Source organism: Phytophthora infestans, genomic scaffold, assembly GCF_000142945.1.
Source record: "Phytophthora infestans T30-4 supercont1.5 genomic scaffold, whole genome shotgun sequence".
NCBI lineage: Eukaryota > Oomycota > Peronosporomycetes > Peronosporales > Peronosporaceae > Phytophthora > Phytophthora infestans.
Window position 1 is genome coordinate 428,137 of NW_003303754.1, and position 16,230 is coordinate 444,366.

Here is a 16,230-nt window from a genome sequence, read left to right on the forward strand (position 1 = left end):
CTTCGAAAATCTGGCATCTATTAATAACGTAAGAAAAAAAGATATAGCCCAGTTTTCCACATACAAACACAAGGTTATCGGATTAATTTAAACCGATTAATAGCCGTAATTGCCCTGTACATGTACCATTATTATGGGTCAATTTCGGAGCAACGGTGGACTTTGTGCATGTACGACGCTGTCGTGCGATCGTTCACTTACACCCTCCCCGTATCAGGTTGGGCGTCACTCGGCAATCATCTCTTCACGTCGAACGTCGGAGTCTGCTGCAGCCCAGTCGCGATCTATAATGCAGCCGCCGAGTTCAGTGGAAGAGACCAAAGTCTCCGATAGCATCACCTCAGATGGTATCAAGAAACGCAGGAACGTTCAGAAGAAAGCGGATAAATCTACGGACGCAGCCAAGGTCGACCTCGTCAGTATTGCTACGTCTTCTAACCAGTTATCCGAGACCCGTCGTCCTGGTCCCTATCGTGGCAAATGTATGTACCAGTCCCGCAAATGCGAGAATGAACGAGCTATTAAACGCAATGGCAAACCTCATAATTTGTGTGAGGAGCACCGATCCAAGCAGAACCAGCACCAACGCAAATTCGACGCTAAAAAGTTTTCAAGGAAGAGACGACGGGACAGTTTGTCGGATGAGGATGCGACGCAGTCACGTCCAAGGGAGGAGTCGAGTATTAAACACCGCAAGACGAGCGAGGAAGCTGAAACCCGAACACCCTCTCGCGCTCCTACTTCGAGTGGATTGTCAGGGATCAGCGGGAACTTTTACTCTACAGCAAATGCTACGGCCGTGACGACTCCGTTGATGAAGCTACCATCGATTCAGAGTCCTGTTGGATTGTACCTAAGCTCCAAATTTCGAGCTGAAGAGGTTCCTATGGCTCAGAGGAGAGTGCAAACTCCGCGTGTTGGCCATCGACCGTTTATTCAGCAACACCCGACGGGCTATTCGCATTCGGAGCTCGTAGCTGCGAGTGTATTGGTCCAGCCACAACACTCTCCTCCCCACGTTCCAGTATCAAACAGAGAATCTCCGATATCAGACGACAACAGAACTCCATTTATGATAACTCCACGAGTGCTTCCGTCGCTGATGGCTTCTCCTTCAAGTGCTTTATCGCCCAGTCCGAATTATCGCCTCGGTGGAGTGGGACTTTCTTCATTACACCGCTTAGCGTCAGTGGTGATGACACCAGATTCAAGTCTTTCTGTGTCTCCGGCGACGTCATCTGGCAATAAGCTGCCGCCTCTCAAAGCGTTTGGGCGGCTAAGGTCACCACTGTCGTCGTCGGCCTCGAAGTCTCTGCAGAAGTGACGACGTCTATTTGCTCAGATGTCGAATCGCTGCAAGTGTCAGTTTGTCGTCTACATATTGGACATTTATTACATCAATGAAGAGAAGTTTGAAAGACAGTTGTGAAGTGTGCTTTTTCGTTTAAGTTGTTGTAGCCATTTAGGTTACTGTAGTATATAATTGAACTCATATATTTCCAGGAGAGGTTACAATCTGGTGGGCATAGATCTAGAATCAACCTGATAAAGTTTTTGTCGCTCAGCTGAATACTTCAAAGTAGCTGCTCTAGACGAAGAAAGTCGAACCCTTAACCTTTAAAAATAATGTTTAACGAAATTTTAAGCGTGGATATGTCCGTCATCTTAACGAATCTCATCATGTATTATACTATACGCAAGTATTACTCTTGTATACAATCACTTGGTCTTAATCCTGTACGCGGGCGGCATTGCTAATTGTTCTTATTGTCATCGTTTCCAGTATCTGTGGCTTCAATAAAACCTTGCAACTTCGATTCTTGCCAGCGCCACTTAGTGCGTCTTTTGATCAACGCTGGCTCCATTCTTCAGAAGCATCAAAACTACATTGCCGTGGTCTCCCTCCGACGCTCTGATCAGTGCACTGTCGCCTTCGTTGTTAATAAAAATCCACTGGCATCGATAAGCTCCCTTACCACATTATCAAGCCCTGATCCAGCTGCCAGTAGCAGAAAATTGTCGCCATCTCCATCGCCTGCATCGACGGACGCTTCGTTTTCAAGAAGAAGCATCGCAGTATCGGCGTGACCATATTCCGATGCCAACAGCAACGCAGTAGTTCCATGAGAGCCATGTGCGTCAATGTTAGCCCCTCTTTTCAGCAGTCAGGTCACCACATCCACGTGACCTGCTCCCGCAGCGATAATAAGCGGGTTCCATCCGCCACTGGTCCATTTCTCAACATCCACTCCCTTCTCGAGAAGTGATTCAAGCATGGAGAAATGCCGAAGCCATGTAAAGCGCAGTGGATCCGTTTGGACGTTGGGAATCAACGTCTGCTCCAGAATATAACCGACATTCTACCACATTCTCGTGACTATGGAAGATAGCAATCATTAGGTGTCCAGCCCTCGTTATCCAGATTGTCCACTAGAATTGCTTTAATTCCTACCCCCAGGAGTAAAAGGAGGATTTTATTCCGAGATGTGTATCCGTTATGACAACCTCATTACTTTTAATTTACAATCAATCCTCATCAATTGCACACATTACACGCCGTTAGCGAGAAGGCTGCTGATCGGTAAGCCGAAGGCAGCTCGACATTCCACCACGTTGATTGTAATCTGTAAAACGGAGGGCCCATGAATCTGAACGTCGCCAGTGCGAGCGATAGGATCGGATTGAGTTTGAGTTTGGCCGTCGACGATTGTGCAAAGGTGTTGGTTTTACCGCAATGTAGGTTGTCTGGCAGCGATTACTGTACTACGTTACATCCGGTTGTGTAGCTCGTGGGGCCTCCAAGTACGTACGTGAGATTGGCCCAACACGAACATCTTCACACTCTAACAAGAAGCCATCGATGGGTCGAGCAGCGTCTTAACTCGGGGTGTACATGTAGTGGGCTTGGGGGGGGGGCTTACGATTCTTAGGCTCTAGTTGTTTCTAGCAGCGAGCACATACTGCTCGAAGCCAAATGATCCGGTTTATTCCTGTGATTCTCATAAGTGGCGATTGGATCAGCAGCGTACCCTCCGCCCCTCCGACTAGGCTTCAAATTAGATCGTCGTGGCTTGTTTAATGACCTTGTATTGCTGAGCAGATTTGGTGGTATACTCGGCACTTGCCCGTAATAACTCTAATGTGTCCAAATATTTAAAGATTTGGTTTTTGTTACTGGCATTTGATGGGATCATCATTGCAATCGAGCCAGCACTTTCACATAGCACATTTGGCGCTACTTTGTTGCCTTGTTCGGTGGACGATGAGCGAATTATATCGGGTGAGGGCGAGCGACCGCGAGCGTGAATCGCAAACGATAGCCAATGTCCTACCAAGAAAGAACGTATCTTCTAATTGCATTACAATTGTAAATGGGTTTGATGTTTAGATGAACGAATGTCCTAAAAGTTGTCGTTGTAATATACCATCCTTACCACAACTTTCAAAGGTGTGTTTTAAACATTTTTAGGACAGAGTTTCGACACCCCGCAACAACATAAAATATTCAGGCAATTTGCTTTTTTTAATTCGCTTCCCGGTCGAATTTATCTTAGATCGGTTCTGATCATCTTGTACTTCACTTTGTAATATAGAGGACAATAGAGAAGTCTAAACCGAAGTAAGGTATTATCGTGTTTCGTTTTTAATCGGACTTATTCAGATCCTAAATCGGTTGTTACAATCCAAGTACATGTAGACAAACAAATCGGTCTTCACAATAACCCAAACGACCTCTGGTATCCGTCTTTTCTGAATTCGAAATTGCTAAAGAGATCAATGTTTTGCATTTATTTTGGATTCGTATTGGCGGGATAGCTCGCACGCTGTGAAGCACAGGGTCCAAACCAAGTCATATATCGGTGGTGCACACGACGGAAGGACAATATTGAAGGGGTCACTCAATAATTTACCCCACTTTGACTGCATTTGCCACTACGGCAAAGCTGGAAAGATGAACTTGTCGAAGACGTCTTGAAAGGTGCACGTCTTAGTTGGGTCATCTAGCAGTGGCCAATCTGCAATCCAACAAGTATGCGGCACGTCAGCGACCTCGTGGAAGAACAGCCCGCCACGCTCATCCAGCGTCTTCAACCCAAACGTATCGCTCTTGAACTCTTCCGTGTCGCGACCTTCGACAATCGTGAGGTTCTCAAACTTGGTCTCGATTTCTTCCAAAGAATCGACGTTGCTGTATCGCCCAAAGAACGATGTCTGCCATGGAGCAGCGGCTTTGTCGTCTGGTGATCCGTAGAAATGAGCAGCTTGGAGTCTGAGAAAGTTCTGCTTGCGTCGCTTCTGCTCTTTGAGAGCTTGGGCATCATCAGAATCGACCTTGTTGACGTTGTTAATCGCCGGTAGGAATGGGTTGGACTCCAGCAAGATCTCGTCCGCTGGGAACCTCCCAAGGTTGACGAACGCGAACTGCTCATGCAACTCCGGTCTGTTGACGCTGAGCTCCGCGAACGCACGTTGCGCCTGACCACGAAGCCCAGCGGGGTTACTTGCGTTTTGATACGTTGCAAAGTCAAAGATGTCAGTCGGGAACATCTGCAACTCGTAGTTGGCCATCGTGCACAGCACTTGCATCGGAATAGTGTCCTCGGGTTGTGGTCCGTAGAAGAGACCGCTATGAGGTGCGGCCAAGCTGATGAGCGTGTGCACTTGGTGGTCATCCATCTCCTCGATGACAGATCGAGCCATTATGCCCCCTAACGAATGACCAATGAAGACATAACCGTTTTGGAATCTTTTGTCGCTAGCAACTACTTCACGGATCTGCGCGATAGCCTTAGGGATTTGAGTAGGCAGTGCCGCCACCGACTCTGCACCTGGCGCAAAACTCAGCGCCACAAGCGCTCGGTCGTTGGCGGCGAACACTTGCTCGTAGTTGACTGCATTAGTCGGATCGCCTGTGAGTCCGTGAAAGAAGAAGGCAGGCAAGTGGAGATCTGACGTGCAGTTGGCCATGGCAATGTTTGGCGACTTGAGACGGCGAAGGAAACGAAGGGTTTGAAGCTGATTGGGAAATGAGGAACGAACGCGAGTACAAAAAGTCTGCAGAGACTAATTGCCGTTATTGCCCGCTAGGCGGGTGCATTGCTGTGGCCTAGACCGCTTGCATTGTATTGTAAAGGGGTGTTCAACCTTTCTTCGCCTGTGCGTTTCAACAATTGCGCTCACCGCCATCACCTCACTCGATAGTGTTGGTCCAACACTGTTGGATACGCCTCAGTGGGCTCAACCTGAAGATTTCAATAGGTACCGGTATAATAACTCATTATATGTGAGGCGGAACAACAGGCTCGTCGGACGAATTGGATTCCGACATTATCCTTTGTCGGGGCTCGATGTTAAAATCAACTGTGCATCACAGCACATAGCTCACATTTTAAAGCTAGTTGTGAAGCGCAAGTAGTGACTCGGTTATACAGGTGCATTGTTTAAATCAGAAGGTGCTGTGAAGTTATTGACTACTAGTCGGTGTACTACGGTAGTAGTCACTAACTTTTATTTGACTTTATGTACCGAAGAAGCTCATAAATTTAAGAAATGCGCTGCACATGAAAAGAGTAAAACTTGGAAGATAAATTCGTTCGCAAAATGTTGCTAAGTGACACGCACATTAGCATACGCCGAGTGAATGAGGCTACGCAAAACTTCAATGTCACCTTCTAGGGTAATTGGCACCGAGACGTCGTGAGTTAAGTTTGTCATCCAATTTCTTAAGCTTTTGTTTTTCTGGGAGTCTAAATGGTACAATTCTAAATCGCGTAGCTTTTATTCTCAAAAATCTTGCTGAAACAGATTGAACAAACGCAGTTTATTGGCTCACTCAATTAATCATAGGAAACAGACTAAAACCACCTATTTAGTATGGCCGGTAGGTGGTTACAAGAGCGCAGAGGCGATCGATTGACCAGGTTCCCTAGAGTATGATTCAATATATGGCAGGGCGTCTATGAGAAGTATAAGAGAAGATGACCTCGAGGAGTTAGGAGCTAATACATTATAGGGTACTTCATGTCTGAATGTCAAATCTGCTTATCCGGAATTTCCACTATCGCGATCGTTCAAAAGCGCCGATCCCTTTCAAGAAAGAGACTATTTCCTGTTGAGCTGCCACATCGCTTGTCTGAGAGGAGACAAAACCTTTTTAACTGGCAACAAATTTTTTAACTCGGTTACATCTGAAAAAATGTAAAATGAATAGCATATCAAGTATATCCTGGAATTCATATCTGTCGAACAGACCCTGATATATGGGAGCATTAAATGCCTCAATGGCAGAACGCATCTTTCCGTTTTTTTCAAGTAACTAAGGTAGCGTCTGTGTTGTGCGGTCAGCAGTATCATAGTTGCAGTTGCACCGGCTCTGCACGATTAGGCGTGACCGTTAGAACGGTTACCGAACCGTTCGACTATTGGCTGGAACTGCTTCTGGAACGCCATTGGGTAATCACATGCTGGAGCGCTATGATTGGATGAAGGCACATGGCATTAGTGATTACGCCACTATAACGAGAAGACTAAAAAAGGAACGACAGAGAGATAGTGTTTAGAAAGACATTTTGGACAGTTTTGGTTAGCACTAATTTACTCACTTTGGCATTTGCCTCTTACTCAACAAGTCAAAAAACAATAGGCTAACAGCCGCAACTACGGCTCTACCTGGGACGCTGAACCTGGAACGCCTGATCCGGAACGCCCGAGAATGATGCCTACGAAGAGAGCCGAAGTCTTCCTGGACAGTGGAAACTATTTTCACTGAGAGTACAGCATGCACATCAAGTGGTCGAGCACGAGAGCAAGGTAACCGAGGCGTGGCTCATGAACGACGCGAAAGCTCTCGGCATTATTGATCAAGGTGTGGAACACCAGCACCAGACCAAGATTCGGAACGCCTCGCGTGCCATGGAGGCTTGGGAAACACTTCGAGATTTCTACAAATGGACGATGCTGCACAATCGTGTTACGATGACACGTCGCCTTCGTGGTAAATATGCGTCGTGATCTGAGATGCATGTCGTGGAAGTGGCTTGTCGCCAGCCACACCGTATCCATTCGCCACGCCAAATTGGTGATCGCGACTCTGGTGATGGTGCTGCTAATACTATGGATCGCGGATGGTGAGCACCGTTGGAAGTTAAGCATGCATGCAGCTGTTTGAATCGAAGACAAATTAGTGGTGTTTAGCATCAGGCTCGCAAGCGAGTATCTGTGGAGACTTGTCCCTCTTTACGGAGCAGCTTCATGACAGATCAAGCTAATCGATTTTGCTAACGGGGCTACAGAGCATACGACTGTGCGTGGCTCAGTGCTACTTAACCATGCTACTGGGGGGGGGGGGGCGGCAAGTAACTTTAAGCTGACGTGCTCGTCCGATCTAAGAACTGTTTGAATGTCCAAACCTAGCACGACTCTGAGATTGGGTATGCGCGACAAGGGCGCCCGCTTGTGCTCCGAGCGAGTGCTTGGTGTGAAGGAGCTGGTGGCGACAAAGCAGTCCGTAAACCAGGCGAAGGTAGAAATGAAGCTACTACATCACCGTTTTCGTTAGTTGAACATGCAGCAAGTGAACGGCTTGGCTGGTAAGTTTAACCTCGGCCTAAAGTCGAGCAAGAAAAACCTGAGCACCTACTACTGTGTTGCTTGTATTGCTAGCAAGGCTAAAGCCATGCATCGTGCCCGATTACATGCGACGAAGTGTCAACCGCATGATACTCTCGTTATAAATATATGCTTGGTGAGCGCGCCTGGAGCATGTGGCGCTACAATGTTGCTGCTCATCGCTGATGTGACGTCGCGATAGAAGCGAATGTTCTTATGAGGGAAAAGAGCCAAGCTACAGGTACCTGGTTTATTCTGTGCATTTGTGTGCTGGTCTGCTGGTGAATACTCAACCTATCGAAATGCTGCATTTGTAATACACATGATATCGCGCAGCTGTACTCCAACGCTTACCCACCGCAAGATGACGGTATTACAGAGGGGGCAAATGCAGAGGTGTTACTGATGATGCGGGCAATGTCGACCGCTAAGCACACGCCCGAAATTATCTGTGGTGAAGCCGTGTTGTATATGGTAGCAACTCTCCGTATGTTACCTACACAGACGCTATGGCTCGTGTCGCCACACGAGAAGCTCTGCGGCACCACCTGAGGTAAAGAACCTACAATGTGGGGCTGCGATGCCCATGTACGAGCAGCTTCTGAATCGCGCCAGGTGACAGAGAAGCTTGAGCCGCGGGTGCGGCGGAGTCTCCTGCTTGAATATAGTATTTTAACCAAGGGCTAAGGTAACAATAGCGCAGATAAGGAATGTACAGTTTTACGAAGCGTTCGCGGCTGACGGCACATATATGTACAACCGCTTCTGGAGAACATGTACTGTTTGGGCGAGCACGAACTACCGACGAAGGTACCTGTTGTTTGTATCAAGACGAGTATAGATACCTACGCTACTATGACCTGTGTACTGGCCTTTCAGCAATGTATCGGACCGTCGCGAAATGGAGTTGATGCCAGCTGCTGAATCGAATGAAGCGAACAGTGGGAGTGCAGCTATGGGTGTAGCCAATTCCTCTTTCGTTGCCCCGCCAACCGGAGATTAGCATCCTGTTGCTACTTAAGTTGAGAAGAAGAAGTCCTAAGCGGCGGTGAAAAGCATCGTCAGAAAAACAAAATACAACACGATTCGCGATTGAAGCGTCTCGAGCTGCACTGGTTCTGAAGCTACCTCGCGGCCTAACGCTCGGTTGCTGCTAGCAGACCAACTACTCGTTGGACCCGTGCAAGTCTGTGAAGAGGTTGACATCCCACGACATACAAACAAGAAGGGTCTAGCAAATCGTGATCTCAATGGAAGAAGTGTGGGCGACGAGGTGGAGTACGACGGTCCTTCTGCGTTGTTGCAGCTGAAAAACTTATTTTTTAGGTCTCAGTTCTGAATCATTAATGTCCAATACCTGTATCCGTTTTAGACATATGTCCGGTCACTTAAAGCCCTCTACAAATACCAAAGTAAAGGTCGGATGTCTCACAATGAGGTGCAGATCTCCGGTCACTGTATTTTCATACCAAAAATAAGATGGCAATACAAACGTTATAGATCACAAATAATCATTGATTTTGCGCGTTTAAGACAGAAGAAAGAAAATATGCGCACGTTTCATTGCTAATTGAGGCACTAGTAAAACCACTAGATACTCATTGGGGCCAAGGCTCCTTAGCTAAGTGCCAATATCGAGGCCCCGAGCATTACCACTCCTGAGTGGCAGCTTGTACACGGTCTATGTGCAATAATGCGACTCCATGAACCAAAACGACTGCTCCCGTCCTAATTGTTTTTGGTTTTACGCTGGAGGTTGTCTCTCACAGCCAAGCAGCACGAAAAAGTTTCAAATAGAAGGGAATAATTGTGTTTTTCAAAAAATTTGGTTAGAATCGGATCACAATTGAGATCGGTATGCTCCATCAAACGCTGTCCCTTAATTTAATAATTGGCTTCGCTATTCGCTCATGGCCAACAGCCGGCGAATCTCGAATCTAAAAAACAGAAAATAGTTATGAATTTTGAAAGTGACAAGGCTGCGTAGCCTGGGGTGCTCGGAGAAGATCTTGATCGTGGCTCTCGAGGCGAAGACGACGTTGCCGGTGTCTCACAAGCTGCCGCTTCAATATCGCTGCATTCTACACAGTCTCCAAGGAGACCCGCCAGCACATTATGTCGTCGAGTCCGGCGCCGGACAGAGATCGCCGCACACACCAGTATCGCCGTATCAGCCTTGTCTTGCTGGACGGAGGTCTCCTCGTACTTCGACAGAAGTCTCGATTCAGTCGATGCAATCAACGGCAAGCCCTCGGTCAGTTCACAGCTCCACGCAGCTTATACTCCCGAGTTCGAAGATCACCACGGCCCTCGAACCCGTCCGACATTGTGGATGAAGATATTACGTCTCCAAGTGCGTTTACTCCTCGACCACATGTGCCATCGATCTCGGGGCACACACCACTCCTTCGTCGATCGCCCGGTAAACTGAGCAGGCCGAAAATCACGATGTTGCGGGTCTGTCGACAAACGAAGCTCCACGGCCAGTCTCTCATCTTTTTCAGCATGTCGTTCGCCCGGTCGTCAAAACAGCAATCAGTCAGCGAGATACTTCCGATGAGATGCCGGATGATGTCGTGGCTACCGGGTCTTCATTTAATGACATCCTGGGTAAGCTATGGGGGTTGTTGTTCAGTCCTCGTATTAAAGGAAGGTCTTTATAACCCAGGATTCGTGGTCCGTGGTTGTTCCAGACGTAGCGGACTGGTCCAAAATGATGCAGCTGAAGTCCAAGCGCCATATTGTTGATAACACGAAGACAGATCAGGCATGGAATTCATGGTTACAAGCAGTTCGAGGAGAAACAATCAAACTTCTTGTGTATGAGTATGATGTTGCAGTAACTACAGTAGCAGCTATTAAGAACAAGTGTAATCTATCAAATACTACCGAAAGAGCAGGTGCTACTTCTGAGAGCTCTCCTCGAGAAATGGTTAATCGGCTTCAACAGCGATGGCAAACAACGTTCGATGAAGCAGCTGTTGTCTGGCGTATGTGAGCAATTCATTAAACGAGGAGCTTTGATCGGTCAACAATCGACGCAGATATTAACCAGCTTCCCATCGGCGTATATCGCACGGTTACGACAGATTCACAATTGGAGCAACACATATCAAACAGTCGTCTCTCTGTAAGGCTAGCGCTTGGATGCGTTGAATCTTGCACGGCTGCAAGTCGGGAGCTGTGCCAAGCTTAGGAAGCTTTTGGAAGACGTCTTGATCTGAACGACGAAAGCCTTGCACCAGAAAAAGAGTCATCAAAGCTTTTATCGACAATGTTCTTCCTCCACAAAACGTTGTTGATCCCCTAGATCGAGTGGGAAATATGCGTGACGTTGACCACGAGTAAATGCTTTTATTGATGCTTAATTTTGCCTGACCACGAAATCTAATTACTTTTGGCTGAACTGTTTGTAGTACTTGATGGCTCTCATTTCTCTTTAGAGAGCTGTCCGACAGGATTGAACACTCTTCAACAGTCCACCCACAATTTTCAAATATATTTGTCTTGTTAAATGGCTCGAAACGACTGAATGTCTCGACTATAAATGGCGTAAGATTATTTCCGCTTCTTTCCGCATAATGTCGTCGAAATGACTATTTTACGTAGCGGTTATGTACTCGATTATGGACAATACACTGGAAGAAAAATTAATACTACACCAACGCTCCTCAAAACGCGAACAATTTCTGGGTGCCGGTGTATGGAAGCTCCGTCGAGAATCCAAATTGAGTTCGAACCAGGGTAGAGACGAACATTTGCTCTCTTTGGGTAGACGAAATTGCGACAACATTTGACAAACCCGACGCGGTCAAACGTCCCCTCACCATCATAGTAGTCGATTATTCCATTGACGCCTATGAACGCCAAGATCGAAACACGAGGTTTTCTTTTGAAGTCTCTGCGAATAGCTACGGTCTTGCCATGAATTGAATTTCGTCGTTTCCGTAGCATACCTCTGTTATCGAACGATACCGCGTCGAATAAAATAAAAAGCTGGTGTCTCCAGTCGAACATGACTTAGTTCTTCAACAAATCGGAAGATGGCTTGTTCCTTGATGTGTAGCGCCCGACGCTCTTACACTCTCCATGTCAACCCAAAGTCATGGGTTATCTTTCACACAGAGGGAATCGAAATTGACACATGGTAAGTGCGCTGAAATGCATGCTGAGCTTCGTCAAGATAAGCACCAGGAATCTTTTGATAGTAATCAAACAACCCTTTGCGTTGAGCTTCTGTGATTTTTTTTTATCAGTGCTGGATCCAGCTCTTTGATACGTTCCGGTTGTCTCGAACACGTGGATTCAGTTTCCGATTGTTTTCACATTCGTATTGTAGACGTGTGCTAGTTGTTTTCTCGAGTAGCCAATGTTGTAGTAACCGTAAAGGCAATGGAATACGGTGTTAGCATGAGCGTGCGGTCGGGTTGCGGCCTGCTCCATAATAAACCGATCTTTGATGTTGATCCTAGCAATTTGGCACACTCCAACTCTCTAAAAGCCTCGAGATGTTCGGCTAGACAGATCACCACTAATGCGATGCAGCTCCCCCCTTCTGTGACGTCAGTTTAAATAGTGATACTGCGTTGGTCTGGTACCGTGGGTAGGCGTCACGGCGTGGAGGTTGACCTTGGATTGTGCGCGTCTGCTTGAGTGTCAAGAAATGGCTTATCGAGAAAAGATGGTGATTGGTTAAAGTGCTAAAAAAGCACAAATTTAACCAATTATTGATGACGTGTGATGTTTCGCGTGAAAAACTTCTAATATTTTTTTTTCTGATACCAGCTAAATACCCTATCTCTGATACTGGTACCGGTATCAAAATCGGCAAAACGTTAGATCCGCGTCTGTTCATGGCAATTTCTTCCGCTATGCTGGCCACAGGCTCGGCCGAGTCGGCCATGCCGTCGGCCACCTCGACATCCTTCGTGTATCTCATGTACGCCAGCGTGTACTCGTGCGGAGTTTTGTTCCTGATTCCAGCCTTCGTGGCTGGTCGTCGTTCTATCCGAACTTGGCGTCAAGACTACACGGCCGTGCGGCTCTATGGGCTGTTGGCTCTTGGGGCATCTCTACGAGCCGTAGCCTTCGTCCTCGTGGCGCTGTGGATGTTGGCTCTATTCCAGTCACACGCCAACGGATTATTGGATCGAGACGCAGCACACTTGCACTTATCATACCTGCAACTAGTATTTCTATGGCAAGTATTGGGTGCCTCCGCATCGTTGGTACTGGGCGGAGTTTTCCTTGTGGTGTTTAATACATGGGCAGCAATGGTAGACAAGGTACAAGGTACCGGTCGCAATTTTAACTTAAAGAAGCACCGAGTTGGAGATCAGGCCACGGACTCGTTACTGCAAAATCTACACACTCGAGGTGCACCAGACGTCGACGAGAGAAGAGATACTGGGGCCATTGCAACGCCTGAATCATTATTAAAACCTCCGCCACCACCGAGAATTTTGTTCATTCGACTTATGGTGGCCGTGTACTTACTACAAATGGGTATGTTTCTATTTGCGAGACAAGATCCGAGGAGTAAAATACGACGCAGTCTACTACTCGTGGCCACAGTATTGCTAATATGCTGCTGGGCCGCGTGTGTGGTTCTATTACCGGCCTATGGAGAAAGAATGTGTGTGTTGCTGGATAAAGTGGCCGAAGTTGTGACACACCGTAAGAGGAATATCCGACGTATTGCCGTCATCGCAGCGGTGTTTTGCCTCATGCACACCGCGTCGTCGATGCTTCTGGCAGCGTCGCAATGTACGCCACCGTCCGATGAATCATCCAGCTCAATCATAGGGAACTCGACACATCCGAGTGATATTCACTGGCCGCATCTCCCCCTTCATCATATCGTTCAAGCCAACCCAGCCTTCTTCTTTCCGTCGGGTACAGCAGACGATGGGGCGGCAAATTCTAATGATGGATTACTCCGTTGGCTTGTAATGATCGAAGTGCTAGAGTTCCCGATTGAATGGGCCATGCTCATGGCCTTATTGTGTGTCTTACCCACTCGCTCTTCATTGCCAGCATTCAGAGGCTATCGACCGATTCCAGAGAAAAAAAAATATCAAGCATAAAAATATATATATATAATTATATAATACATGAAAATTTATAGCAAGCGAGCTAATGCTGATCCAGTTTTTCCTTTAAAGACGACCTGATCTGTCAATGCACAGGCGTCCGTCTTCACCGTGAATGATCTTGTAGGAACGGACTGGAAGTGTTTCTTTGCAGAGCTGTATTTAAAAAACTGTGAGATCATATCGCTGCTTCCAAGTTTCAGTGGCGCTCTCGATGAATTACTTGGCAGCAACGAGAAGATTCGAGTAGCGAAGTCTCGATCCACGTGGCTTTCGTACAATGCCCGAAATTTGAGTTCTTTCGCAGATTTGAGCAGGACAATGAAGTTGTCGCAAGTTGACTCGGCTAGAGCCTGCAGAGCTAACGAGCGCTCTTTCTCCATCGAGCCTCCAGCTAGCAGTGTAAACTCCAGTGCGTTTTGTATGAGCTGTCGGTTTGACGCCTTCTTGGTATAGTTTGAGTTACTGAAAGAAAGTGGTCGTCGCTGTAGTTTTTCTTTCTGTTGTAGGGACGAGTTTCGCGTTTGTTGTAACTTTTGAAGTTTTTTCTGTCGAAGCTCTTTGAGTCTCTCTTCGCGAGACTTTGTCGATGTAGATAAAGATTTCTCTTCACCTAATGCAATGAACGTCGCGACAGGAGCTGGAGTACTCGAGACCTTATGCCTAGGTGGTCTCGAATGAGTCGATAGTTTCGTGTCACTACGGTCATGATCAGATAAAGAGCTGTGTTCAATACTACTGGAGCTTGAACGTTCATCGGTAGCAGGTATAATTCGAGTACGCATTGGCACTCGCCCACGAGCTGTAAATGGGACAGCGGCAACCTCTGAGGTCTGCTGTTCCTTGCTTGTGGGGAATATATCGATATTGCGATCTTGTTCGTAGCTAGTACGCGTGCTCCCCCACATCATTTGTGTCAAGGCGTCATCCTCATCTTCTGCTTGGTTACTAGACTTCGTGCTAGTTGGCTTGACTGTAACTCGCGCAAAAGAAGACTTCATAGATTTACAGTCCAGAGGCTTTGACAGGGATATGTCCAAGGGTTTCCTCTCTCCCTGCTGACTCGACATGCTCCGATTTGATAGCGACACGTCCGGAGAGATAGCAGGCGTTGCGGAAGCCCCGGATTCTTCCTCTTGCAAATCTGGTGCATCAGACGCTGATATCATACCGACGTTCTCGCCTTTTGAGGCCAAGAAACAACTCCCCACTCGTTCGAACCCTTTTGTGGGTTCAGAGTGTGCTAAACCGTGTTGACTCTTAGGTGAAGAGGCCAATTTACACGGCGGAACTTCGTTTACAAAGCTGCGAGGACTTTGATCGCTTCGTAAAGATTTTGCTTCAGCTTCCAGAATCTCACTTCCACTCGCAAGAACATATTCTTCATCACCGTGATCTGCCTCAGTATTGTGCTTATCCGAGTCAGAGCGGTCATGATTAATTGACGAATTTCCCTCATCTCTTGGTGTCACTAATCGGTGGTTTGTTGACAATTCTGTTGGCTCCACACGTCGCGAGTGACGACTTACTACTGGTTTACGCTGTTTAATGTCTCTTTGATGTTGATGAGCTCGTTGTTGCCGCTCCATCATCTCTTCACGTTCAAGCCTTTTCGCAGTGTACTCGAGCTCCCACCAAATCCGCGCACCCAGCTTGTTCCTGTAGTTTACTGTACGCTTTTGGTTTTGCACTGAGGACACCAATTCACATTGTTTAGGTAACTCGGAGGACATGGTCAAAACCTCTTCGTCGTGGCTATCAGGCACGCTGGGTGTACCCACTGCAATACTGCTACTGTTTTTAAAATCATCTCCATCGACATTTCCAACTTTGTCAACAGACGACACCGCCACCCTGCCCACCGATCCCGATAAACCACTTGCTCGAGGGTTATCCCCATCTTGATTAGTACTTGGTCGATTCAAAGTATCATCTTCCGTCGTAGTAACCATGATCAGTGTTTGAACCGGCGGGTTTTCATCAATATCAAGCGGTGGTGTCTGCTCTTCATGCGATCGGAGTGCCATATTAACGCTTTGCTCTACTTCGGCAATGCAATTATCATGGGCGTCATCCTGAACAGCGTCTATTTCACGCTGCTCTTCCACAGTTGCTTCTTTCTTGTCTTCACTGTCACATCTACTGGTCAAACGTTCGCTTTTCTTGGGTTCTTCACGTGTCGGCTTCCCCATGATCGTATTTCTCAACACCTTGCCATCACAGCTTTGCCACGCAAACCCGTGCTGCAAGGGGACCCCCAGACCCAACTCGAAGTCCGTCTCGGTGTCCTTTTCTTTAGATATTATCGTCAATTTCGAGAGTGACGACGATATTACACTTCGTCTAGGTCGTGAGTTCTCGCTTTCATGTAGATCCGCTTTGCCATCAGCACCTGTTGCATGTAAATCCATTTCGTCTCCCGAGCTTGTTGCTTCTTCGGCGTCAGGCTCTGAGCTGTCTGCATTACTATTGACAGCGACTTTATCTTGTGGAAATCCCTCCGTGGTATCAGAATTATCCATCACACGTT

The 16,230-nt window shown here is 47.2% G+C and overlaps 5 protein-coding genes across 5 annotated transcripts; 2 read left to right on the forward strand and 3 right to left on the reverse strand.

The window, feature by feature from the left end:
- Positions 1 to 289: 289 nt before the first annotated feature.
- PITG_04056 (uncharacterized protein) lies at positions 290 to 1,324 on the forward strand (the record flags this gene model as incomplete). The annotated part of the gene is made up of 1 exon (XM_002905723.1): positions 290 to 1,324. The coding sequence occupies one exon, from the start codon at positions 290 to 292 to the stop codon at positions 1,322 to 1,324; it is 1,035 nt and encodes a 344-aa protein (XP_002905769.1).
- Positions 1,325 to 3,933: 2,609 nt separating this feature from the next.
- PITG_04057 (uncharacterized protein) lies at positions 3,934 to 5,016 on the reverse strand (the record flags this gene model as incomplete). Its single annotated transcript, XM_002905724.1, has 1 exon — positions 3,934 to 5,016. One exon carries the CDS (start codon positions 4,966 to 4,968, stop codon positions 3,934 to 3,936), a length of 1,035 nt encoding a protein of 344 aa, XP_002905770.1.
- A 6,216-nt stretch (positions 5,017 to 11,232) lies between these two features.
- On the reverse strand, positions 11,233 to 11,562 carry PITG_04058 (uncharacterized protein; the record flags this gene model as incomplete). The annotated part of the gene is made up of 1 exon (XM_002905725.1): positions 11,233 to 11,562. One exon carries the CDS (start codon positions 11,560 to 11,562, stop codon positions 11,233 to 11,235), a length of 330 nt encoding a protein of 109 aa, XP_002905771.1.
- A 901-nt stretch (positions 11,563 to 12,463) lies between these two features.
- PITG_04059 (uncharacterized protein) lies at positions 12,464 to 13,694 on the forward strand (the record flags this gene model as incomplete). Its single annotated transcript, XM_002905726.1, has 1 exon — positions 12,464 to 13,694. One exon carries the CDS (start codon positions 12,510 to 12,512, stop codon positions 13,692 to 13,694), a length of 1,185 nt encoding a protein of 394 aa, XP_002905772.1.
- Positions 13,695 to 13,729: 35 nt separating this feature from the next.
- PITG_04060 (uncharacterized protein) lies at positions 13,730 to 14,083 on the reverse strand (the record flags this gene model as incomplete). The annotated part of the gene is made up of 1 exon (XM_002905727.1): positions 13,730 to 14,083. One exon carries the CDS (start codon positions 14,081 to 14,083, stop codon positions 13,730 to 13,732), a length of 354 nt encoding a protein of 117 aa, XP_002905773.1.
- Between the last annotated feature and the right edge of the window lie 2,147 nt (positions 14,084 to 16,230).